The sequence below is a fragment of the Larimichthys crocea genome, chromosome XX (assembly GCF_000972845.2).
Source record: "Larimichthys crocea isolate SSNF chromosome XX, L_crocea_2.0, whole genome shotgun sequence".
Taxonomy (NCBI): domain Eukaryota; kingdom Metazoa; phylum Chordata; class Actinopteri; family Sciaenidae; genus Larimichthys; species Larimichthys crocea.
In genome coordinates this window covers 6,330,241-6,355,608 of record NC_040030.1, presented here as the reverse complement: position 1 = coordinate 6,355,608, position 25,368 = coordinate 6,330,241, and the positions used below count along the sequence as shown (strand labels likewise).

The following is a 25,368-nucleotide window of genomic DNA, read 5'->3' as shown; positions in this document are numbered from 1 at the left end:
GTCCCATGTGAGGAGCCAAACCAGCTCAGGGGCCAAAAGTCTGACCAAAAACCTATAATAAACCCAACAGTACCGTCGCTAGAGGGGTGAAAGGTGGTGACGATTCTTGGAGACCTAAACTAGGGAACACCCACAAAAATCCAGTGGGGCTGGTTTATTTTAAAACGGGAATCCAAAAGCAGTAATGTATGAGGGAAGCCCAGAATTACTCAATGCAACAGTTATAATCATTAGAGAAGATAATATGCACAACAATAATAATAATTATGTATTATATCATCAGTTCAAAAGTCAGGCATTTGGTAGTCCCACGAGTTAAGTCTGGTATGTTTTATATTGCATTTTACCACTTATCTCTAATATATAAAGATGTATAATTAACGTCAGAATTCCGTTAACTCAAACCAGCTGTTTGGCACTTTAATTTAAAGTGTGGGCAGACAATGAGTCCCTGCTAAGCCGTAGAAACGTACGGAATTTGGCACTTTGTTGAGGTGCAGTTTGAACCTTTTCTTTCTGTGATATACACAAGGAGGGACAGCGTGTCCACCACAGTGGGCATTGCAAACCTGACCTCAAACTGGATGGCATGGTTGGGTTTTAGAGGGGCGAGAGTCTTGAACCCACAGTTTGGATAGGGTGTTTAGTAGGTGGGTTAAGATTGTTTGGCTTAGAGCATGGTCCTGATTTTGAGTGTTTTAGCATGCAGATGTTTTGCTGTATTGTTTAATTTGTTGTTTGTGTTGTGTGTTACAATCCATCTACACAAGAATGACATTTCAGATGCAATGGCCTAATCTTACACGTGTTTCAAACAGGAAGGGATGTGGTTGTGTTTCAGTCTTCAACTGTAATATATTCTTCTTATGTCGTAGCCAGGACTTGATGAAAGATCCAGCTCTGGTGATGGTTGGAAACATTTAGTCATTTAAAGGCATAGTTCAGGCCAAAATTAAAATTCAGCCATTAATTGTAATACTCAATTCTAGTTTTATATGGAGGTCCAAACACACAGTCACAGTGCCAAACCACTTTAGTTAATGGAACATCCTCTTACAGCTTCAAGAAACATAAAACATCAATGAGATTGATTTCACCAAACTGTTTGAGCAGCATTAATCCAAGTTTCTGTAGCCAACCAATTTCCCAAACTTAAATATTCATCTCTTTTTATCTCAGATGTTTTCCCCACTGGCAATCTTCATTCTACAATCACAGTAGCACAGTAGAGATAAGTTTATTAGATTATCAAAAAAAGGTTGAACTTTTGACTGTGAAACACTTGAATGTTGCTACGTAAGGCTAGAGAAAACCTTGGCATGATGCTGTAGTGTCACTTTGGATAGGCAGATAACATGTCAGAGGGATGTGAGGAAGGCCTGATGGCCCACATCCGTGCGGCCTGTCCTTGACTGTAACAGCCTCAAGAGAATTCCAACACTTCCTGCACTGTGACCTTTGACCTAAAGTGCTTATCGCTCTCTAGTTGAAAACAATTCTGTTCATGAGATGTCACATATTTCTTCAAGAGCTTTGTTTTCTCAACTATCACTAACAAGCTGTCTCCCTCTTTTTCTCACACAGTTATCTAAGACTCAGAGCCTGGAGTAGTGGAGGACAGCGCTGCCCTTTGATAGGCTCGCCTTCTGACAACCAAGGCTATGTTAACAGGAGATAACGTGCACCTCAAGCCAGTTTGTAAATACTATTTTCAGGGAGTCACACTGAGGTCACAGCTGTGGGTTAGATTCTTACAGTTGGCGTTAACTGTATCTTAACCTTGAACCACATTTGACACATTGCCAGAGAGACAGACGGTGGGTGAGAAAGAGAGAAAGACAAGAGCAGCTCAGTCTCTCTCAGACTCCCCCTCAGGATATGGATACACACAGTAATGAAGTGTGTCTTTGCTAGACAAACTCTGCAAATGTCCACGTGCATTAACACTGATGTCGCCTATGACTTAACTAACCATGATGTGCATTTAACTGGAAACCAGTCAACCAGTTGGTTCCTTTTTCATCAGCAAAGACATAATGTACAAAAGGTTAGTGTTAATTAGAGTCAATTTTGCGCAACTAAAGCGGAACATAGACCAGTAGTGGTGGACATTAAAGCACACATACTAGGGTACTGAACTCAAGTAAATAGTTCTCAAAACTGTGGGGCAGGCCCCCCTGGTGGGGCATAGAGCCACTGCAGGTGGGGCGTGATTGACCAGGGGGGGAAAATATGGAGTGAATATGAACTTTGCAGAAAAACTACACTTTCATTCAGTTTCTGTTCCCCAATCATTGTTTGCTAGGAACTTTAAGATGTGTGGTGCGAATTATTTTTAGCTTCTGAAGGGGGGCATGCGAAAAATTTGAGAACCATTGGTTTAAAGATTAGTTCGAAATGTTGCAAAATGTGTTGAATTACTTTCTTGAGCAAATATGGAGTTACAGCTCACAGCTAGTTAGCCTAGCTTAGCATAAGGACTGGAAACAGGGGGAAACAGCTAGCCTAGCACTGTCAGAAGCTCCACAACTCTGGCGGCATTGCCAAGTCTAAAATAAATGGTTCTGTTTATTCTACAATGGGTGTCTTTAAACACGTATGCATGCACACATCATTTGGCTGTTTGAAGGGTAATTTTTTCAATTTGGATGTTTTTGTGTCAAAGGTTGGAAAATACTGAAGTTACCATTTAAAGATGACTTATTAATACCCTATAGATTGCCTGGCAACCACACAGTGATAACTAATAAGACTGATAAGAATTCAGGAAGTTGCTACGCTCAGCTGAGTAATAGTCCTTTTATAGTGCTTTTATATCTAGGAAAAAGAAGAAGTGTACATGTCATGTCACTGATTCTGTGTAATTCACACATGCAGCCCAATCAGAGCACAGAGCAACTCTCTGCAGGATGCAACAACCATGTGACTTCCTGTAGACTAACCAGTAGACAGGAAGTGGTTTGAAGGCTCCTCGCACATCGCTGCTCTTCATGGGGCTATTCCAGCAGTCGACTTCCCCTCAGCTCAGGCGAAGCATAGCACATGAAAAACGCTCCATTAAGCAGGCATCGCGCCCAATAATTTCACTCCCCAGAGCAGAGACAAGCAGATGCTTACAGCCAGGCCAAGCCGCTGTGCTGAGTTACACTCATGCAGGTAGCTTGACTCTATTGTGTGGTGAATGATAAACCATATACAAACAGTGACTTCCTTGTCTCATGTATCTCAGTGCTGTAATCAGAGCTCTTCTGTTTTTGCATACACAAAAAACAATGTTGCAAAAGGCTGTGTACGGTCCACTACTGTCAGCCCTGATTTGTAACATGTCTGTTTTTACCAATAGCACCAATGGAAGATGACCTTGAGATTTAAAAAAAGAAAAGAAAAAAGTACTGTGTCAGTTATTTGCTATATCTCTTGTTCCTTAAAACAGTAAGTACTGTATTGTATTGAAAGTTTAATCAGAAAAAGCATCCAGGTACACATTTAAAGGGGCACCCAGTCAATTTGCTGCTTTACTTTCATAAAACATGGGGGCCTACTGAGAGACAGATTGAAAAAGAATTCTTAAAATCACAGGTATGCTTGTAGGTGTGAAGCTCTGAAAACTTCCTACACTTCCCACAATGCAACTCAATAATGACGTATCATCAGAGCCTCTCTGTAAAAAAATGTCATGCAACCATGCCACAAGTAGAGTCCATAGACTACATACAACATAGATATACCTAGAGCTGTTGTGAAGTCTGGTGGCTCCAATACCACCATGTTGGCAGTCCTGCCTCAGTCGCCAATTTAAAAATTGGCAAAGACCTAGATTGACGATGTCGCTGAGGTGGACTGAATGAAGTCTGGTTGTTCAAACAAGCCACCTGTAATAACTTTAAGCCTTAATATAGTTCAAACGGGGGAGTTATACAGAAATTCACCCTCAGTACAGTTTACAGTGAAATTAGCTTTTTTGTACCAGGCTGTAAATATGTTTATTTATGCTGTGAAATTGAACATTTTTAACATGGGGACTGTCTAGTTCTATAGGTAGCCTCAAATGGGAACTGCAGTTTTGGCTCTCCTGCGTTGGCTTCACTTTACAGCCACTGAGGTTGCTGCTTGCTTATCATTAGAGCCTCTCTGCATAAAGCAAACCATAGACTGACCCAGTAATGTGAATTACACATAGCCTAATGTTAGCTGACATTAGCCAACATAAGTGCCTGGTTAGACCAGACCAAGTAACACTGAGGTAGTAAAACACCTGAGCATATGAAACTGAGCATGTGCATGTTTTAAGACTTCAGCTTATCATTTATAGGAAGAAGACTGTTTTATTGTGTCCTTCATAAATAACATAGTCTTGCAAAGGTACCAGGAAGCATTAAGAAACAGCAAGCAGAATACAATTCACAAAATTAGGGTCCCCATAACAATCAAGATAACCACTACACTGGAAAGAATCCAGAAATTATCTGAAGCATACTATAAATCATTAAACTCAGAGCCAGATGAGGCAGACAGACTCACAACTGAGAAGTTCCTGGCATTGTTAGACCTTCCCTCAATCAGAATCAAAATGAGAAACTTCTAAACTCACTAAAGGAAATTGACAGCAATGGTAGACCAAGGTTAAACCTGTACCCCCCATGCATGCATTATAAAGTCTACCTGTCCCCTTCCTTTCTTTGTCATTTCGCAGATAGATTTTATTTGAAATGTAAATGTTTGGCAAAGTTTTTTGATAATATCAGATCCCAAAGTTCATAATATAGCAATGAATGAGACAATATTGTAGGCTTTTTCAGTATAGCACATAACCCCAGCCATCCCCTCAACCCATTCTCCCCACTTCACATCCAGTCTCAGATACAGACCCCTGGCCTGGAGTTTTGTCTCCTCTGCCAGAGCATCACTTAACAAGACACCTCTGCAACTGTAGTGTGTGGGTGCTATATATATGGGATGTGGGTAGAAATTGTGCTGTATTGGGTGTCTCTTTTTGTGGCTATGTTGTCGCGTACATTGATGTAAGGCTATGTACAGACTGTGGGGACAGATTTCCCACAGAAGTCACTGTCAAAGTCATCAAACGTTGAATTAAAGTGGAATAAGCTAACAGCTTTTAACCTGGAGACATCAGGAGATCAGGTCAGTGTGATATGTGATAACCACAATATTAAGGCAGCTGTTCATTTCTATATGATCTATGTGTGGGCCACTGTGCAGTACAGTATACAGAGACAGGAAAGATGGTAATGGGGGCATGCAACCTAAAAGTTATTGTGGTTATTCTGCATGTGTGCAACACAGGGCACGAGTGACTTATAAATACACATATACCTGTCTCATTTTGACTTGATAAGGCAACAATATGTCAACAGACATCCACCCTGCTGAAGAGTCCTCAAGCAAGGCACCTATCCCATTATGTTCTACGCTTGGAAATCATGCCCATATGTAATTATTGAACATTTTATGTTTTATGTGTATATGCTGATAAGGCTTTGCTGAAGTGTTCCAATTCATTCCAAAGGTGCTGGATGGGGTTTGTGAGACACTGTCATGTTAAAAAAAGTAATGTTTTTTCCCCAAAACAACCGCCACTAACATGATACATTCTTCATTAGGCGTTTTCTGCAATCTCCAACCTTATCAGCCACATCTGTCCTACGCCATCATCCTTTCCCACATTGAAATCCAATCCCTCATTGGTCCACAAAGCTGGCAGAGCACCATCTCGTTAGCTCCCTTCTCTCCGAGGTCTCCTTCCACACACACCGCTGTACTGGTGAGCAGCCATGCCAAACAAACTTGACTCAGAGGGCTCAGACGGAGACAACAAGCCGTTCAAAACAAACTTGGTTGTACACCATCTCAAACAAGCAATGTAAATAAAGTTTGTAGAAGGAGCCAAGGGGATGCAAAACAGGGAGACAGTGGGAAAATACCTCCAAATCCACTCTTCATGAGGATTTGACAGAGGCTTGTGCAACAGTTATTTTAAAATCCAAGACAACACCTTGATATAATGTTTGTTTTTGTGGTCCAAATATGCTGATAAATGATTTTGTTTTGAGGTTAACTCAGGGTGCTCACCATGGGAAGCATCATAACAGATTCACCCTCAGCAGGAGCTCCTGTTGAGTGAACTTTGCTGATGTGACATGAGGTTCACTAGGGGGCAGCAATCATTAGACTACCACACTGTGGCTACTGATGGGATAAACCAAGAAAATGTTAAATTAAACCTGAAATGCCTACAACAGAAAGCACAGCACAGATATTAACACAGTCACTTGACAAAAGCTGCCATTTGTGTCCACTATCTCTGACTGACTGTCACTTATTTGTATAAGGAGGGAGGTGAAAGTGAAATGTGCTCCTAAGGTGTGGCCTCTTTTTTTTTTTTTTTTGCTCTAGTCATGACTAAATGAAGAACTAAAAAACTGGAATATTTTGCTAAAATATTGATGTAAAAATGTGGCTTTCAAAAATAATCAATAAGAAAACAGGTTTTCAATCTGATCACGTGCTGCGTAAAGGGCAAAAAACGTGCATTTGTTGTTGTTGGTAGTTTCCTCTTCCCGAGGATCCATGTCCACTTAAAACCTGCAGGTGTTGTGTGTTTGTATATGAACTTCTTCAGCTCAGGCTCCTGCCTCTTCTGGGATGATTCATTTTGTACCATAAACCACCTCAATTCAGAGCCACAACACTTGAGCATCGAGCTACTGCTTATGTGCCTTTTTGATATTGACCCCCCACCAAACATATTAGAACACAAATTGTACACACGCTGAAGCTGTTTACTAGAAATATTAAAGGGATGCTTCACTCAAATTGTCGCTTTATCCAGCTAAGCAGATAGTTTAGTTATGAATTATTGGTTTGGTGTTCCAATTCAATGGTTGACAATAATTGAAATATAAAATAACATCATAATAACATCAGCCCTTGTGGTGTTTAAAAGAGAGTTTCTTCTGGCTTCTCCTCGTGGAAATGGCCTGACGGTGGTCTGATTGAGGCTACAGTATGAAAGTGAGAAAGGCGGCCACAGTGCCGAAAGTTCACACCATCATCCACAGAAGAAACCAGTAGTAAATATAGATTGTAGTGGTCATGATTAGATTTAGCAGAAACTTACTTTTGTAGAATCAGAATTTCTGAACTTTAATGCATATAAGTACTATTCTTATTATCATTATTACTAATATTAGTCATATCATATAGTTATAGGAATCATCATTATTGCTGCTGTGTATCTGTCTCTTCTGCCTCTTAAAGGAAGTTTTTCCTTGCTACTGTCACCAAGTACTTGCTCATGGTGGGAACTGTTGGGTCTCTGTAAATAATATTATAAAGAGTACGGTCTAGACCTGCTCTATATGGGAAGTGTTCTGAGATAACTTCTGTTACGATTTGCCGCTATATGAATAAAACTGGCTCTTGTTTCATTATGGTCAGTGTTTACCCTTATTCCTAATGAGACTGCACTGTTTACACAATCTTTAAAGCATGCTATGTACCAGTATCACCATTCAAAGATTCATATTAACAAAGACAAGATAATCAATCAAAGGTCCCGCGGCTCTTTGATCAGTTGATCAAACTTTGCCTTTTTGGACGACTTTCAAAGCCGCAGTTGGAGGCCGCGTTTGCCGTCCCCACACAGTACACACTCATGTTCACTAATTGCCACCTAAAACAAAAGTAACGCCATTGCATGATTGAGAGATCAAACCACCGGCTGGAAGCCTGTGTTCAGAAGCCCAGCGGGTACTGATTCTGCTGCTGTCACATGCCAGAGGACTCTTACATAAACTGGTCAGAATCGGTGAAGAAGTGACCTGTTTCCACAGCCATGCCTCAGTGATAAATGAGTGACTATCAGCTGTCTGTGTTGAGAAATGTTTCGTGAATTATTGCGTCATTACAGCCAAAATCAATGGGTAGCACCGTGGGCTGTGGGTGAAGGACATACTGTATGCAATATTTAATGTGAATCAACTCTAAGTCTATAGGCTTTACCCGAGGAAGAATGTCAAAGAGCCGCACACACTCACCAGACAACACAGCTGTGAACAACATGATGATTGACGTTCAGGAAACAAGAAAGAAGGCATTGAATTGCATTGAATTTGTAAAGTATTTGTCTATTATGATGACTTCTTTGATGTTGTGATGAAATCCCTTTGTGATTATGTTCCAAACCAATTTCCCCATGGAGACAAGCATTCTGTCAATCTGACAGCGTAACCCAAGTCGGCTTGTGAAAACGAAGCCAAGCCGAAACCTTGAAGGATTCTTTGGATGTAGCCAGACTTGGATTATTGTGTCACTGTCAGGTCATTCTGTGTTATTAACTCTGATGGTATTATACCTTCTGAGAAACTCCATGAGACGTTCAAAGAAAAAGAACCGAGCTGTAAGACGATAGCGGCATGGGTGAGAAGTTGGCAACTATCACTGAAAAGACCGTCTAAGTGAATATAACGCTTCACATTGTAAACAAAGGAGGGATCACGTAGCATCAATGGTAAAGAACAATAAACAGAATTGTGAGGAACTTGTGATACTTGAAACATTTTCACACTGTTCCAAGTTGTGGATGTGTGATGTTTGATGCTTTCGAAGAGTTAAATAACTTCTTATGCTTGAAGAACCTGCTCTCCTGAGCTCGAAACTTAACCTGTAAGTGTAGAAACTGGGCTCGGTGCCTTTACTTTCATTGTGAGTGCGGACAGCAGGACTGACATTAAAGCTGACATTTAGGTTGACAGTTGAGATCACTGAACCTTTCACTGACTTTTCCTGGAAATGTGTCAATATTACATGATGCAATTAAGATTGCCCTTGTTGAAACACTGAAAGAAGAAAAATTAATCAAAAATTAATCAAATAATACTTAAGAAAAACAACAGCGTTTCTCGAGATCTCGAGAAAATGATCTTGTTATCTCGGGAAAACAAAGTCCCATTTTCTCGAGAAAATTATCTCGTTATCACAAGAAAATGGAGGAAAAAATACATGACCACTTAGGGCTTCCATAGTAACGTGAACGTTCTAACGTTAATATCATGTTATGTGAGTAACACCGTGAATATCATGTTATAACAGAACTTATTTTACAACATAAAACATTTCATGTTATATTGTTGAGAAAGGTTTCTTGTTATAAACGGATAACTCTCTATGTTGTAATTATGGAAAAAAAATATCTTGTTGTAACAATAAATCTTTCACGTTATAACTGATAACTCACATAATAGCTGTAGCTAGACGGTTTTTTGTTCTGGCATGGCAGAAATACTCTGCCTGACAATATAACTGAAAATAACATTTAAAAAATGATTGTGGTTCAAGTTGTACAAACACCACAAATATGTACTCGCTCAGTATTTAAATTGTCAGCTCCTATTTGTAAATGTTGATGTTTACATGTGTGCAGTTTTCGGTGGCAGGCCTTCTCATGTTTATTTAGATGCCTGAGAAAAAGACAAATAACAAACATTACATCCTGACATTCCTCATGGAGACTAGTTTTTCTCGTCCTTGCCTCGGTTGTTTGTACTCGGATCTTTCCAGGAGCAGGAAGGGTGTCCACTCGACTGTTTACAACCTGCTCAAGATGCTTTTTCGGAAATTAATATTGTGTAACCGCATTCGAGGCAGGATCAGGTGTATGTGTTACTACTGTCACTGCATGTGTAAACTGAGATAGAAAGGAAGGAGGGAACTTGGACACAGTACAAAAATCCTCATTCAATGAAATTAGGTGGTTCATCTGAGTCATTAACAGGAGTTGTAAGATACATGTTCAGACATATCTGCTGCAACAGATTTCAAAAGACTAATGAAAGTGATGGAATGAACAACTTTTTTTTTGTAATTTACTTTTTATTGCTTTTCAACGGACCAACATACATGGACCTGAACAATGACAAGAACAAAACAACATAATTCCTGACATGAAAAAACAAAAACAAAAAAAACACAGAAGAAAAATATTACTCACAAAGAGACACTTGCATAAACTAAACTGATACAAACATAAAAATAGTTACATATGTCTACATGCACATGGTCTACACTGCCAGAATCTCTCACAGGTCCTTCACTCTCACATTGTCCACCCCACAACATATCAGACTTTTGTCACAATTCAGACACGGTTTATTCTTTAGAGGAAAATCCATCAACCTAGCTTCTCCAATCAACTATCTCGTATGAGATTCATGTATGGAGCCCATATTTTCATAAATACCTCCTCTCTATTGTTCAGCCTGAAAATCATTTGTTCATAGCTGGCTATTTTGGTCATTTGGTATGAACAACTTTGAAGACTTTAAAAGAAGAATTTCATAAGAATTTCTTCAGGATATGCAACTCCCCAATGAATCAAACAAAAAAAGAACCATTTCCTTCCAGGAGCTTTCTCAGCAACTAAACTGTGTAAAGGAAATTTATCAGGGGCTCTGCATGATGGGACTGAAAGTGTGACTTGACAAAAAGTTCTGGGGGATTCTTCGAAGGTTATTTCCTGTATTTCCCTCTATCTATGTTACACACTCAGCTGACGGCAATGATAAGAGAGGGGAGGGGGGCTATGGTTAGGAAAGACAACGTGCCCGAGAAAATAATCAGAATTTAGGCTTATTTCCTGAGTATGCACATGTTTGATTGTGATAAAGTACTCTGTAATACAACTATGTTTATGGCATTGGTACTTTATAGCATCCTGAGCTATCGGCATTATTCCTGTAGGGACTTATAGTGTTGTTATCATGCTTAATTGTTTAAACTTTTAATGAATTTTATGGAGCTTATGTGTATCAGTATTAAAATATCACTAAATAAACCTATAATGCTGTGCTATTTAATATCAAAATGATGTTACTTTACTTGCAATTACAATATTTCTATAACACTCCTGTTACTTTAAAGAGAGTATATTGTGCTCATGACTCATTTTATATTAAACTTGACATACCTAAGAGTCTATATCAGCACTTTTACCAACTTTATTGAACATGTAGTTTTTTGTGACATACTTTATTAATAGGATCTTTCCAAAAATGTATCAGTGACTCATTAGATGGCCACAATCAGGAGATACCGCGATGTTTCCAGGCTTTATGTGAAGGAGTAATGGTGAGATAATGATGTGACAGCAGCACCTTTGCCTCCGAAATTGCCCACCGGCACTTGAGTCGGTGAACTCCGCCCACTCAGTATTTAAACCCACAATGTCAGCAGGCTCTCAGCTTCACACTGGAAAACTTGATCTTGACCAACACGTTTGGATTCATAGGAGAAGAAAAAAAAACACAACAACCTTACAACTAAATCCAGATTCTGAGCTTTAAATACCAAGAAGGTAAGGCTGCTTTTTGCTTGTGTTATGAGTGAGTTTATTCAAAAAATGTAACAGTTTAGAAAAGTGTTTGCAGAATGTTTTTTTTTTTTTTTGTGGACATTTTCAGAAAATGTGTGAAAGTCTTTATCTGGTGCAGAAGTTTACTGGGTGTCATAGAGGAGAGGTTTTGGTGAAGAATCCACTCAGTGCAGATAGTCTGTTTGAAAAGTTTGATTAAGTGGTTGTAAATTCATGATCACAGTCACCGGCTCTTTTCTCCAGTGTTTGCCATCAGCGGCAGGTTAATTGATCATTTATTACTTCTGCTCTCTCCAAAGCTTTCTCCAGCTGCACTAACTTTGGATATCTGAACTCATCATCAACACTTCTGGAAACTTTTTTTTTTTTTGCTCTCCACACCTTCACCTATTATTATTTTTTATTTTTTTATCCCACTTTTGGGATTTAAACTTCACCCAGTCCGTGTGGTCGCCCCCTCCTTGCCAGAGAGGGTGCGAATTGAAAGTTGGCCCGGAGATGCGGTCCATTCTCCCGCTTACTGTGTATTGCATCAGCCTGGTTTCCCTCCAGCAGCTGCTGGCTCTGCCGGCGGAGGAGCGTCCCGACACGAACAGGTAAGACACACCACTTTCTCAACTGCTACTTTATTAATCGTAAAGACCCGCTGCTCGCTTCTGATTGGCTGAAATGTTCCCTTAAACACAGCAGATAAACGCACCTGGAGGCGCGCTACAGTTAATAAAAAAAAAACAAAAAACTAACTTATAGCACATGAACTTAAAGGCAACTTTAATTTTAAAACTTAATTTTATATTGATTAATACATGTAAATGAACTTTAATAGCGGATTAAACTACATATTGAACATGTTTTTTTTAGATTAGTTACCTTTAATTTGTAAATACGTCAGGTAGCTGGTGTTTGCTATTTTAAGATGGGGGTCATTTCTCAGTGGGGTTTTGTATTGTTTGCAGTTTTTACATTATCATTCTTAAAACTTTCACTTTAACTCTAACTTTCTACTGTTTGAGGTTAATATGTGTTGACTCTATTCAGCTAAGTCAACGCTGTGCGCATTGCCTGTAGCCTGTGTAGTAAATCACATCGCATCAGGGTTACTGTGTTATGTCGGCAGATAGTGCTTCATTTTGACTGCAAGGTCAAAGGCTCTGCCATGATATAATAAAACACTTTATCTCTCCTTGAGAGACAGAGCAGATCAGCCGTGGAAGAAGAAGTGACAGAGTTAAGACATTATTCCATCTTCTGATAATCATTATAACCATTTCAAGCATTAACAATAGACACAGCAAGTCAAAATCCACTTTAATGTAGTATTTTTTATAATATTGCAGTCTAACAGCGTTTGTATCACTAGTTTTAGTTTTATGGTGGGCTGCCACTCTTCCTTTCAGTAAATATAAAGCAGGATAAAGTTTACAGTAACTGATCATGAGGTCATGCACGTGGCGTTGTGAGATTAAGAAGTGTGACATTTGTCCCACATTCTACATTTTACAGCAGATCTATAGTAAATATGAGTCTGTGCCAAGTCACTGCCAGTTTACTGATATGCAATCTATAATCTATTCAGCAATTCAAACATTTCTTAAGATGATCATTCTCTATTTTTTGATCCATCACATGAGTGACTTATAGAGGTTCTGTTTGGTTTAATCTCCCTGAGATATTGTATGAAAAACTGTTGTTTCCAAGGTGGGAGAACCAGTTTGTCTCATGAATGGCCCCGCCAGAAATAGCAGGACTTTACTATTGTAAAGGATCTTGTGAGGCACTGAGTGGCACCTGTACTTTTCCATCCCGTAAGTGGCAGAGCTTTTAATCACAAACGCCCTGCATGAAATATTAGGCAACAGCATAACAACCAGTTTGATTACTAACAGTCCAACACACGTACAGTAGAGTGCTCCATCTGATGCGTTGGGGCGGGCAGCCAGCGATGCAATACGTGTGAAGAGTTGCATTGTTGAGGAGCAGCGAGGAATGTGGATGAGTTGGTGTGTGAATGCCCTCTTCTGGTGGATTTTGGATCCACAGCAGCTGGCTCAGTGTCAGTACAGCAGTGGGAGGGAGGGACACTGTCTGGATGTGAGGGGACCCTGGACAAAAGACAAGCATAGGGCCTCTGAAGGGCCCCTCTGCAGCCCCTCTGGTTTATACATCACCTTCAAGCTGTGACTGAGCAAAATCATACAAGAACTCAGTCAACATTAAAATGTGTGCGGGAGCAGATTTGATATTTTAGCAGCGACATTTGCATTTTTTTGGTTTCATTTGATGTACACTACGGCTGCAGCTAATGATTTTTTACATTAGCCATTAATCTGCAGGTTATTTTCTATATCAATCGAATCATTTGGTTTATAAAATATCAGAAAATAGTGAAAGAATGTCTTCCCCAGGTTCACAGAGTTCAAGTTAATGTTTTTAAATGTCTTGGGTTGTCATTGGAAACACAAACATATTCAGTTTAACAGGAAATCTCCATTTTTTAAAAGGCTGAAAACAAAATTTTTCACAATTTCTGCATGAAAAATTACAACGATTAATTGATTATCAAAATAGCTTTTCTGATGATTGTTTAATCGATTAGTTAACTAATGGTTGTAGCTCTAATGTACACTTGAGAGGACAACAACAATATAAGTGGCCCGTTTTACCACATCTGCAATTTGCAACATTATTTCCTCCAGCGTTTAAAATAACACAATTCGTGTGAGCCATGCAAATGAATTGAAAACAGTCTTACAGATGTGCTTGATAAAACCAAGTATCCACAATCAGTAACAGACAGATCCTACATTGAGGCTGTAGGTTAGGACTTTGGAAGAAAAGCAAGTCTTTTCTCAGAAAGTGCTTATAATATAACAATGTAAGAAGATCTGGGAGTGTACCTCTCCGCCAGGTGAGCGTCTCTTGCATGCATGTATTGTGTATCAAAGTGTGTGTGTTCACCTGCTGCTGGAACCCAAGTGAAGCGAGGCTCCTGTGTCCGCTCTCTGTTTGTGTTGCTACAGCACAGTAAATCCCCCATGATTCCCATCAGGGTTGGAAAGTGTTATATATATATATATATATATTCAATATATATATGTATATTGAAGCAATTAAGAGGGATTTATACGTTAAAAAAAAAAGTTGTTTAATTAGACTACCGTATAGCTCCCCAATGGTATTTTATGCATTTAATTTGTCTTCCTTGGGTCATTCCAATGGTATTTTATGCATTTAATTTGTCTTCCTTGGGTCATTTGCATAATTTAATCTGTGTTTTAATGTTTTGGGCACATCTAGCTACTATATTTTTTTCACATTAGAAATTAAAAGTCTCAGCTCAAAAGTCACTTCTATACTGAGTAATTTGATATTTTGTAGCATGTTTTAGCCACTATGCACACTATGACTCTAAGGTGTAGATATGTCCATACTTCCTCGCACATAGACTCAGGGCAGCCTCACCAGGCTTCATGTATAAATGACGTGCACGAACAATAAGGTTGTATATGGTGGTTTGGATGCGTAATCCCACATGGTGTGAGAACGGGAGGCCCGTAACACAAACTCTAGACCAGTCTTGAGGATGTGCAGTTCGTGACGCAAACTCTGTGCCTGGCTCTGTGAAAGTACTTAAACTTGCCAAATGTTTCAAAATAAAGTTTCCACTCCAGTTACTGTGATGTGTCTTTGATGTAGTCTATGAAAGACCATAATTATGTTGACTGATAATACTCTATAATTGCTTTCAACGTCAGAAAGGCCAAAACTGAAACTGGAGGAAAATGCTCTCTGTTTTCCCACTACTGGTATCTTGTCCTAAATATGAGGGTCTCAAATAAACAAATTTCCCATAGATTAGAATTCCCTTACTAAGTGTGCCAAGATTGTCAGAGAAAACTGCAATTTTGTCTGTTTACATGACACAGAGATTTGAACACACGTCAGAGACTATACAGTTGCTGAGGTGCACAAACATCCATGACGCACAGAAGGCCCTCAGATCTCCCTGGGCAAGAAAATGCAGTATCAGGAGTTGGAGTAGGAAATTAAGTCTATTTGATGAGCGATGGATTGGCTTATGAGCAGACTAGCAGCCAAGAGTTATCCTACTGGAGATCATTGTGATTAGGATAGTAGTGCATGGTAATTGATTGGAGGAGGCAATGCAGGGTAAGTGGTACATTCATGTTTTTGGGGATGTTTAAAAGAAAGGTGCGCAGGACCTGGTGTACAGTTGGTTAAATGCAGAAATGTCTGTGCGTTTTTTTGTTTTGTAAGTACGCCATCTTTCAGTGTGACTGCCGTACAGTGTTTTATACATGGCCCCTGTTGGGTATAACCTCAACTAAACCCTGACCAACCAGCAGGAGTCACTAATACAGCAACAGGATCACAATCCCTCACTGGCTTCCCATCACCAACACAACTTCCAAGCTCTTTGGTACAGCAGTCCAAGTCAAACGTAGCACAGCTTGACTGTATAAAACATGGATGCCATGTTTGTAATGTCACCCACAGGTTTCTGAAGAAGTAGAACATTTTAAAATGAGGGCTTATGGAAATTGATTCAGTGTTGGAGTCATCCTCAAGTGGCCGTTCAAGAAACTGAAGTTTTTGGCACTTCTGCATTGGCTTCATTTCACAGCCGCTTGCTCAAACCTCAATCTTTGTGGTCGTGGGAAGTGCTTATTTCTCTGCAACCGCCTGGATAATTTTCTGAAGACCTTCAGCACTGTGGGTGATCACAGTCTATACGCTACTCTATTTCACTCTGACAACACAGTGAGAGATTTTCCTCCCCCATCACTTCTGCTTCACACGCCACGTTTCTCGCTTTGCACATCTCTCATAAATGTCCTGCCTGGCTTTTATTAGGACAGTAAATTCTTTTCTTAACTCCACTGAGCACATCCTGTTCTATTATAATCAGATACTGACAGCATGATAATAACAGACATGACTACTCTACATTTTTTGCGCTCCTGTTGGACTCTGAGTATGCCTGAGCTGAGATGTCTGTCATTCCTTCCCCTGTTCTGTGTTTGTGTCCATGTTGTCCCAGTGTGTCCTGATAAGGACAGGACAAAATCCTACATAGACGCTTTAACAATGCCTGATGGGCGCTTTCCAAACAAGGAGAAATTGCATGTTCCCGGGATCACACGCAACCCGCATACCCTTCATTGTCGTTTTACATAACATCTTGTGGCTTCTTTTTGTAAGGGTAAATAGCTGGGATCTGCAGCCAAACAATAAGTTAAATATGGCTTTAAGTAAGGCAGCTTTACAATACAAATTCCACAAGCAGAAAGTGGCTTATTGCCTCAAGACGGAAGACATGAAAAGCTGATTTGCAGCCCATCTGGACCAGGGTGCGATGACATAACAAATCAGTCTGTGTGTATGAGTTGTGGATGCAAGTTGTTTTTCCTTCCAAGGCCAAATAAAGTCATGTTTTCCCCAAAATGATTTGTTAAATCATTAACCCACTCTTCTAGGCATGGATTTGAACAGCGTGGGGTTCAGACGTCCAACGTAGATACTCTTAACATAATATTTACCTGAGAAACAGACTGAATTCATCTCACACAGGGTGGCTTCCTGCCTGGTGGATGTTTGTTGAGCCACTCTGCTGGAGTTGGCTTTAGGTTCATCCTCTTGATTTGCTATCCATATTCTGACATGTTTACACCTTATCAAGGAACGACAACAACATTGCTCTCTCTTTAGTGAGTATACATCAGAAATACACATCTCAGAAAACCACTTTTATGCTTTCAGAATGATTGAAACCAGGATTACCTCAGCTGTAAATCATCCCCAGAGAGGCCTCTTCTAATATGTCTTCTTTAATTTGTTGCATGCTGTAAACAGGAATTTTGTCTCGGACTCAGAGATATATGCTCAGAGATATATGTACAGTATAAACAGTCATATGGCTCTGCGAGGGTCAATTTGACCAAACCCAAGCAGAAGTTGAGGAGGGTGAGGAGGAGCTGTGACCAAACAGGCCTAGAATTCCACTGTGGATTAATGGCTAAGACCTAAATTCCACACTCCACATCCTTAAAGAGCGGGTTTCAAACACAGAAAACCATGAATGAGGCATGAATGCACATGTATACTGTATGTATAAGAGGAGTATCTTATATCAGGAGCGTGGATCAAAAGGCTTAGAGGAAACAAAGACGACTTCTCTAACAGGAGAGGGAATCTGTAGTTGTTTGATGATTTGACTGTAAGTGTTTTATCTGCTCACATTGGAATAACAGTTTCAGAGCAGACATATAGTTTTTAACTTGGTATCCCGTCTATCAGTGTAATTTCCTGTCTGTTCTAAGTATGGTCCACTTTTGCTTGCATAAAATAAATCACAACCCATTAAGGAGGAGGTTATGAAAGCAGAACTGCTCCCTGAACAAATAGTACCATTGTTTCTTGTGACATAAATCACATTTCATTTATTTTTGTCCTGCTTCTTGCTACCAACAATCTCCATACTGTTGCCTAGTGGGAGATTATAAATGAATGTGCCATATTTACTGCTGATTAAGGTTGCCCTTGGTAAGCTTCAGTGTCTGTGGCAATCATGTAGTGTATCATCAGCATGGTACTAGGGTTAAGGTGAGAGAGCGCTTACCCTCTGTAGGGGTAGGGTTGGGGTTATGGTAAGGTGCCAGTATACTACATCGGAAGTACTTGTCAGATGGTTTAATGGCTTCGGAAATGGGGAATTGGTGAGGCTATGTCTGACATTTACACCCACTTTATGGTGCATTTGGCCGTCCATTGCCATCACTTTTCACGTGCACATTGGAGAGCAACAATATGAAAGCCTTCTAGGAGAAACATTCTGTAAATATGCGTCAACATTCCCATATTTAAACGATTATTTCAGCCTTTTACCCTCTCTGAGAGTCGGCTTTTCACCCACTCTTGCACCTCTCTGGCAGTTTTGAACAGTTATAAACACTATTGCTTTGCGACATGCGACGTAGTTCACACAAACTATTTATTTTCTAGCCTAACCCAGCCCTCAGGATAAGGGACCGCTTACTCCCTATAGGAAGGGCATGTTATGTGAAGTTTGGCATCAACATGGGTTTTGATTCTTTACCTTAAAGGCATTAATGCTGTGAGATCTATACAAAATAAAAACCAAACAAGGCAGCGTAAAAGGATCAGCTTGGCCTATTATCCAACCACCAGTTCCTTAGAAATCATCTTCAGACAAATGGAATTTTAGTTTAAAGCCCTTAAGCTAAGACCATGCAAGGCGTCGGAAACCACAGTGGGCTGAACAATTAAAGATTAAAAATCTTTGATCGTCTGCCAATCATGGAGAACTACGTTACTTGGAGTTGTGGGATTAAGCTCTTCATAGCCAAATTAGCCTGTCTTGTGAGATCAGACAGAAGTCCTGGAAGAAAAAGCACAGAAGTTGGAAGTCTTTTTGTGGAGGATGTAACAGGAGCTGCTTCTGGGCTGGCTGACTCAGGGCTTGGTCTTGGCTTTCGCCTCCATTACACATATTTCAGACAGCTATTAAACATAAAATTTGACATGTCAATTTCCCTGTAGAGATTACTGTTTAAATAGTAACACATATTTGAATTAAACTGAAACTAGCAGCAAGCAGCTAAACCACTACATTGCAAAACTTGAAAATCAAACAAGACCTCTAGACATGAAACACAAACACATTGAACCTTATATAAAGAGCAGACATTATCTGCCTTCTTCATCCTCACTCCTCCGGGGAGAATTGTTCTTTGTAATTGTTGTAGCATTGTCACAGGATCTTTGTAGCCATCTGCCAGCCACTACAGATGTCCCCAGTAGCCCATTGGTGATTGGAACAGTTGGAAGGTTAGGGTTTATGATTGTAGATTGTAGAAAAGTTATTAGGAAGACTGAGCATCTTGTCCAGCTATGAGTAATGGTGACCTGGCCAGGAATACATTGCATACACACAACACGTTTATTATTTTAAGATGCTCAGATAAGACAATTATTTAAGTATACCACATTTACTGGGTAATCTACCAAACATTATAGAAAGGTCAATCCTTGCTGTCATAGATAGCAAATGGACAGCTTTTCTTACAATACAGTCAGTTCTCTACAGGGTTTATAACTTAATCTCCTACACAGTACACATAAACAAAGCTGGATTAGCTACCAGGCAAAGCATGTAACTGACCCAGGGTTCCAGACCATTTTGGGCCCCAAAGGGTCCATTAAAGCAACTTATAAACTCAAATGACAGAGTCTTTGCAAAGGGTTAAGGAGACAACAACATTATTACCTACCTGGTGGACAGGGGCCAACAGGTAACTTTTAATACTGGGGCTTCGTAGTGGGTTAATCCCACCCTGGGTATAAAATCTTTCTACGTTAGACAAGATGAGTTTGTTTTGTTCTTAATTTAAACTTTTGACCATGATCCAAATTACAAAAAAATGCAGAGTCATCCATACCTCAGATTACAGGTTCTGTCTTGTGTAGAAGAATGAAGCCAGAATAGGAGTCATCATTATTATAGACTTAAAAATATGGAAATTTGGTGTCGGGCCACCGCTGCTGCCTTGGGACCCATGTGAATAGCTTTCTTGTGCAGTCAAATGTGACTTTTACTGTGCAGATCAGGTGGGTGTAACTTGGTGATGTGGCACCACGGCACACCAAGCCTGTCCTGGAAATAGTGCTTGCCTCCGTCTGTGGCCTGGCATTGCGCAACTATTTATTTAGCCACTGCCACTGTTGGACAGAAGGTCTCCTACAAGCTACAAGACCTGTCAGCAGTCAGCCAGTAAGCCGAACTGGTTGAATAAACCAAAGGCTTCACATTTCACGGACGACTCCCATACCCACCATAGCATGGACTGGTAGAGTAATTGTCTGCTGTGGCGTCTCACATCTCTCACAGTGAGTGAGTGTTCTAAATGGAAATAACACAAGTCAGCATTTCACAAGTAGAACACACTTTTTATTATTAGATCAGGCTTCTGCCCCTTAGAACATGGGAAAATATTGCCAAACCTGATGCAGTGGAATCTTTTCTCTCCTTTGACTCAGAAAAGTAAACGTCAGATATATTTACCCTGATGCTGTATTTAAATCTCATTTTCTATTGCTTTTTATCTCCGGTTGCCAAGTAGAACAGCACTCTATTTACTTCTCTATGACCTTGAGTGGTGGTGATGGGTTAACACTCAGGGATTTGAGTCACTCTGTGCTGTACAAACACAGTGGCGACAGTTCAGCGAAGAGCTGCAGGGTCAAGTTGTGAGAAGTGACTGTCTTTGTCAAACAATGAACAGATGGCCAGTTGGTCAACGCTGTGTTTGCTGAACGGCCTGTACCCACCGGTCCACAGCACTACAGAACCCGTCCATCTTAACACGTCATTTAGTCTCATGTGCTAACTAAAAAAAAATGTTTTTTGTAAATCTTTTTTACTTGCCTAATTTTGGTCAGACTTAAGCTCCAAAAAGTGAGGTGGTGGCATGAGTTTTACAAACTGATATCTTACAACCTGTGTTCATAAAACCAAACTACTAGAAGTTACTGAGAAAATATGTATATTTGGCAAGAGATATTTACAGTTTCACTGTATTGAAACAAGGTTTATTAAGGCCTGAAACACCTTGGTACACATCAAATAGACTACCTAACTCTAAACTTTTCAACCAAGATTTCCATGTTCACCTCTGGAGCCCATCAGCACTACTGAGACACGGCTGACCAGGCGAAATCTCTCATAGCTACCGCTGAAGCCCAGCTGGGCATTAAAATGCAGCGAAGTGCAGGTTCTGATTGTATAATGTAATAGGAGAGGCTGACTCAGAGCACATGTTGTTTTAGGCAAGATGTGAAAAGCCATTAACTTTTATGTAGTGCATTAAGAGATGAGCATGGTGTCCACATGGATGGATGATGTGCAGAGAGCCATGCTGTGTCCAGACAGCAGGCAAAATGATTTGTTTATCAAAGCTGCTTTGCACGGCTAATCAGATTTCTGCAGAATTACCCGTGACCTTACAGCATTAGTTGCTATAGAAACTTTGCTGGCAGGTGCTTGCATGACTGAAGGTCCAAAAAAATCCATCCACAGGTGTAGAAAACAAGTAGACCTTGAGGTTTCTATGTGTTTTGACTTTAGTAGCCAGTAGCTCAGTCAGTCCACCACTTTGGTTCAGACTAAATTGGATGTATTACAATCAAATTTTGAGTCATGGGTCCCCATAGTGACTTTGGTGTTAGCATGCTAACGGGTGCTAACAAAAATGATAAACATGGTGAACATTAGCCAAGCTATTGTGAGCATGCTGATTGCTCCGATTTTTAACCTGGGTTCTCTTTTCTCCTCAGGTTGGACCTCCTTGACAAGCTCATTGACCAGAGTAAGGATAAAGCATCAGCATTGGGAAGCCAGACTCAGGTCACAGCCCCATCCTCAGCCCCCGGCCATTTTCCAAAATGGCTGCGCGATTTCCTGAGACACCAACCGGCTTCAGGCATGAAAGCAGCCTTGTCGAGCCTGGCATGGGCACGACCCACTGAAGCTTCACGGGGCGAGAGGAGAGCACTGAGAGCTCGTCGCCATGCCCATTCAGGATCGAGAGGCGGTCACCACTACCCCCAACATGCCCAGCTGATGAGAGTGGGTTGCGTCTTGGGAACATGCCAAGTGCAGAACCTCAGCCACCGACTCTATCAGCTCATTGGTCAGAGTGGAAGAGAAGACTCATCCCCCATTAACCCCAGGAGCCCCCATAGTTATGGATGAGTTAATTGACACCTCCAAACACCCACAGCAAGTCTATCTATATATCCATTTATTTATCTCTTAATGTATTACTGGTAGCTTTGGCATTAGAGTTGATGTAGTCCATATGTTTATCTATTTCAAAATGACAATTATACTCCTCTGAAATGACTCTTGTGCGTCTCTACTCTTTGTGCTAATTGATGGATTTGAAGAATCAAATTCAAGATTATGACTGAATCGTCTTTGAACCCCCAAATCTAAGTTGTCCCACCATCCTGAGAACCTCTGAAGGACGTTCAAGTCTGGTCAAAGTCTTTGTGATTCTCCTTCATGAACGTTCAAAAGAAGCCAAGTGGCCTTTGTTTGACGTCTTAATCCTGTTAATGTAAGAATGAAGGCTTGTCCTCAACACCATTGAGTGGCTTGGTCCTGTCTGCCAGCTGACCTCCCCAGTGATGGTTATCCCGTGGCTCATTGATCAAACACTTAAGCCCCTAATGTGGATTTCAACCTGCACTCAGAGCCGGAGCCCTGTCAAAACCAATGTATTCTCCAAGACCTTAATGACCCAGTGAACCCTTTTACCTCTTGACTCCCTTTTTGTCAACTTTGGAGCTCCCTGGTTATTTCACAACAGCATATACAATTCCAATATGAACGCTTACATCCCTGGAATATTCTGCAAGCTCTCAGCTGAGCTGGGGATTCGTCACTCAGCAGGACTTTGTCTTTCAGGACCACAGTTTACATTTGAAACCTGCCACAGGACTTGGGTTACACCCGAGTTTAAGAGCATTCTGAGTCAGGACTTAACCACATAAACTCTGTGCTGAAAATGAAGCAAAGGGTAAGCATCCAGTGACTTGGAAGAAACTGACTTTGCAAAGGATCAGTTACAGTGTTGCATTATAGCAGCCTGTCGGGCCAACACAGTAGGTGGTAAAGTGAACCTTGGAGCCATGGATCAGGGCCTCGTCGCACCGCTGCTGGCATTTTCCCCCCAAGGGACGCCAAGTCTGAAATATTAGCCCCTTCACGTGATTCATAAGTTTCCCTCGCAAGTCAGGACTTTAGGTTGACAGCAGTTTAATAAACCTGACCTAATCACTTCAGTCTTATGTGCCACCACAGCAGGAGAGGGGGGGCCCTGAGCCTCCCATGGTCTTCACATTCAACATTAATAAATAAAGAACAAGGCATGTGGCACATACATATGCACACAGGCAGCCTTGAAGCAGATATTAAAGGGTCACAAGATTAGAAAAACCCAACAATGTTCCCATATTTTTGCAGCATATTTTGGAGTAACGTGAATATTTCGAAAAGAAACGTTACTGTTTTGAACATCACAGACAGAATTCCATTCACCTCCATTGTTCTGGGGTGGAGGAAGAATATCTTGGCCAAATAAAATCAATACTTGACAACACATTGTGGTATACACACAATTCTGTTGGCAGCAACGGGCACGCTTGTTCTTCACATGTAGGACATTAAATGGGTTTAAATTAGTCCCGAGATGTCGGCTCTACTGTTACATTGTGGGTTTCTAATTAGAGACCACAGCGACCAAAATGTTAGGCGTAAGACTGCCCAATTTTAAATATGTACGCAACGTAGCTTGGTAGGAATACATAAAAACACACCCCAGTGTTTCCTTGTTTCTATATATGTCTGTGTCTGAAATGGTGGGTGGATGATGATTTGAGGTCAAGTCCTACTCTTTAAGCATGCTAAAATTTGACGGGCTTTAAACTTTCCTAAAAAATGCAACCATATCTATAAAACCTAGGTGAGAAACACAATTATATTATATATTATTTACATACTTTACACTATTCCAAGACTTAACTATACAGGAGTCTGATCTTAACTTGCAGAGAGTGTTTGAGTGTTTCATGGTAGGATTACAGGCCAGACTGTTGGCCCACTTTCTGATCTACGTACTTAGATTATGAACTCAGTCACAGGAGTGTTTTAGGAGTTGTTATTCTGCATATAATTTCACAAACATTAAAGTTTAGTATTCCTAAAAGTCTAACAGTTCGTATTCACCAAATCCCTGGCAATACTTGACGAATCAAATGACTTTACGGGATGTGACCTATGTCATATAATTATGTATTCTTTTATATCTCCATCTGTGTCTTTTATCTTATGTTACTTTGTGTCTTCAGCCTTTTTTTTTATTCATCAACAGTTACTTTTTATATTTAGTGTCTCAGCCCCGTCATGGCTGTCTTCTCCCTTCTGTCTATGATCATGGGGGCCTGGAGGTCACAGGGTAATAATCAGTGGTTCTTTAGTCTTAAATCTAATCTGTTCAAAGGCTTGCTGAGGTGAAACATGCCATTCTTTCTGCTGTAATGGAGCTAATCAATGTCTCGTGACGGATCATTAAAAGGCTTTTCAAACGCTCTAAAACCCGGGTGGATCTCTCTGCTTTATAAAATGTTTGAGTGTGTTTGAGCTGCTGTACGTAGCCTATCAGGACACTTATCTCCTGTGTTTGATCAGTGCTCCGGACCATTGTGCTCTATTTTCTTTTGCACAGTATCTTTTTGTGACATCAGACTTTGCGTCAAGTCGAGTTGTGCGAGCAAACTGTGCACGACCGCTAATACCTCCCTGTAGAAACACCCAGAGCTTTCGCGGCTCTCTATTGCAAACAGAAAGTGCAGACAGTGCAGAGTTATTGCGTATGAAATGTTTCTGTTAGTTTTGTATGATACAGTAGATGCAGTAGGTTTTGTTTTTTTTTGTTGCTGATTTTCCATTTGAAAGTCACATGATCTCCTTTAGGGTTACAGGAAAGCACTTTAACGTGAACACGTGTCGATAGTTTCTTGAATTTCTCACGTTATAATGAACTTGTGAAAGTTGGACGAGGTTTCCTTTGTAAATGTTGAATTTGAGATTGTCTGAAGATGTCAGTGCACTCCATGTGACGTCAGGATGACTGAACATCGTGCGCACCTGTGAATATATAAATTTATATATATATATTTAGCCAAACTATTTAAAGAAAGTAATGTATTTAAGTTATCTTTGTGTTATATCTGTATATCTGTATGTCACCAAAGACTATTTATCTTTTCCACTGTTCCTTCAACATGGCAGGAGAGGAAGTCTTAACTGTAGTTTAAATGTTACTGTTTGATAATGTGCTTCTCTCTGTAAAATAAAGAACTATACTGTAGTATGA

General features: G+C 40.3%; 1 protein-coding gene across 1 annotated transcript; it reads left to right on the top strand.

Moving 5' to 3' along the window:
* The first annotated feature begins 11,217 nt into the window (after window positions 1-11,217).
* On the top strand, window positions 11,218-25,368 carry adm2a (adrenomedullin 2a). The gene is made up of 3 exons (XM_010736921.3): window positions 11,218-11,371; window positions 11,689-11,985; window positions 21,764-25,368. Exons 2-3 carry the CDS (start codon window positions 11,888-11,890, stop codon window positions 22,179-22,181), a joined length of 516 nt encoding a protein of 171 aa, XP_010735223.1. The 5' UTR covers window positions 11,218-11,371; window positions 11,689-11,887; the 3' UTR covers window positions 22,182-25,368.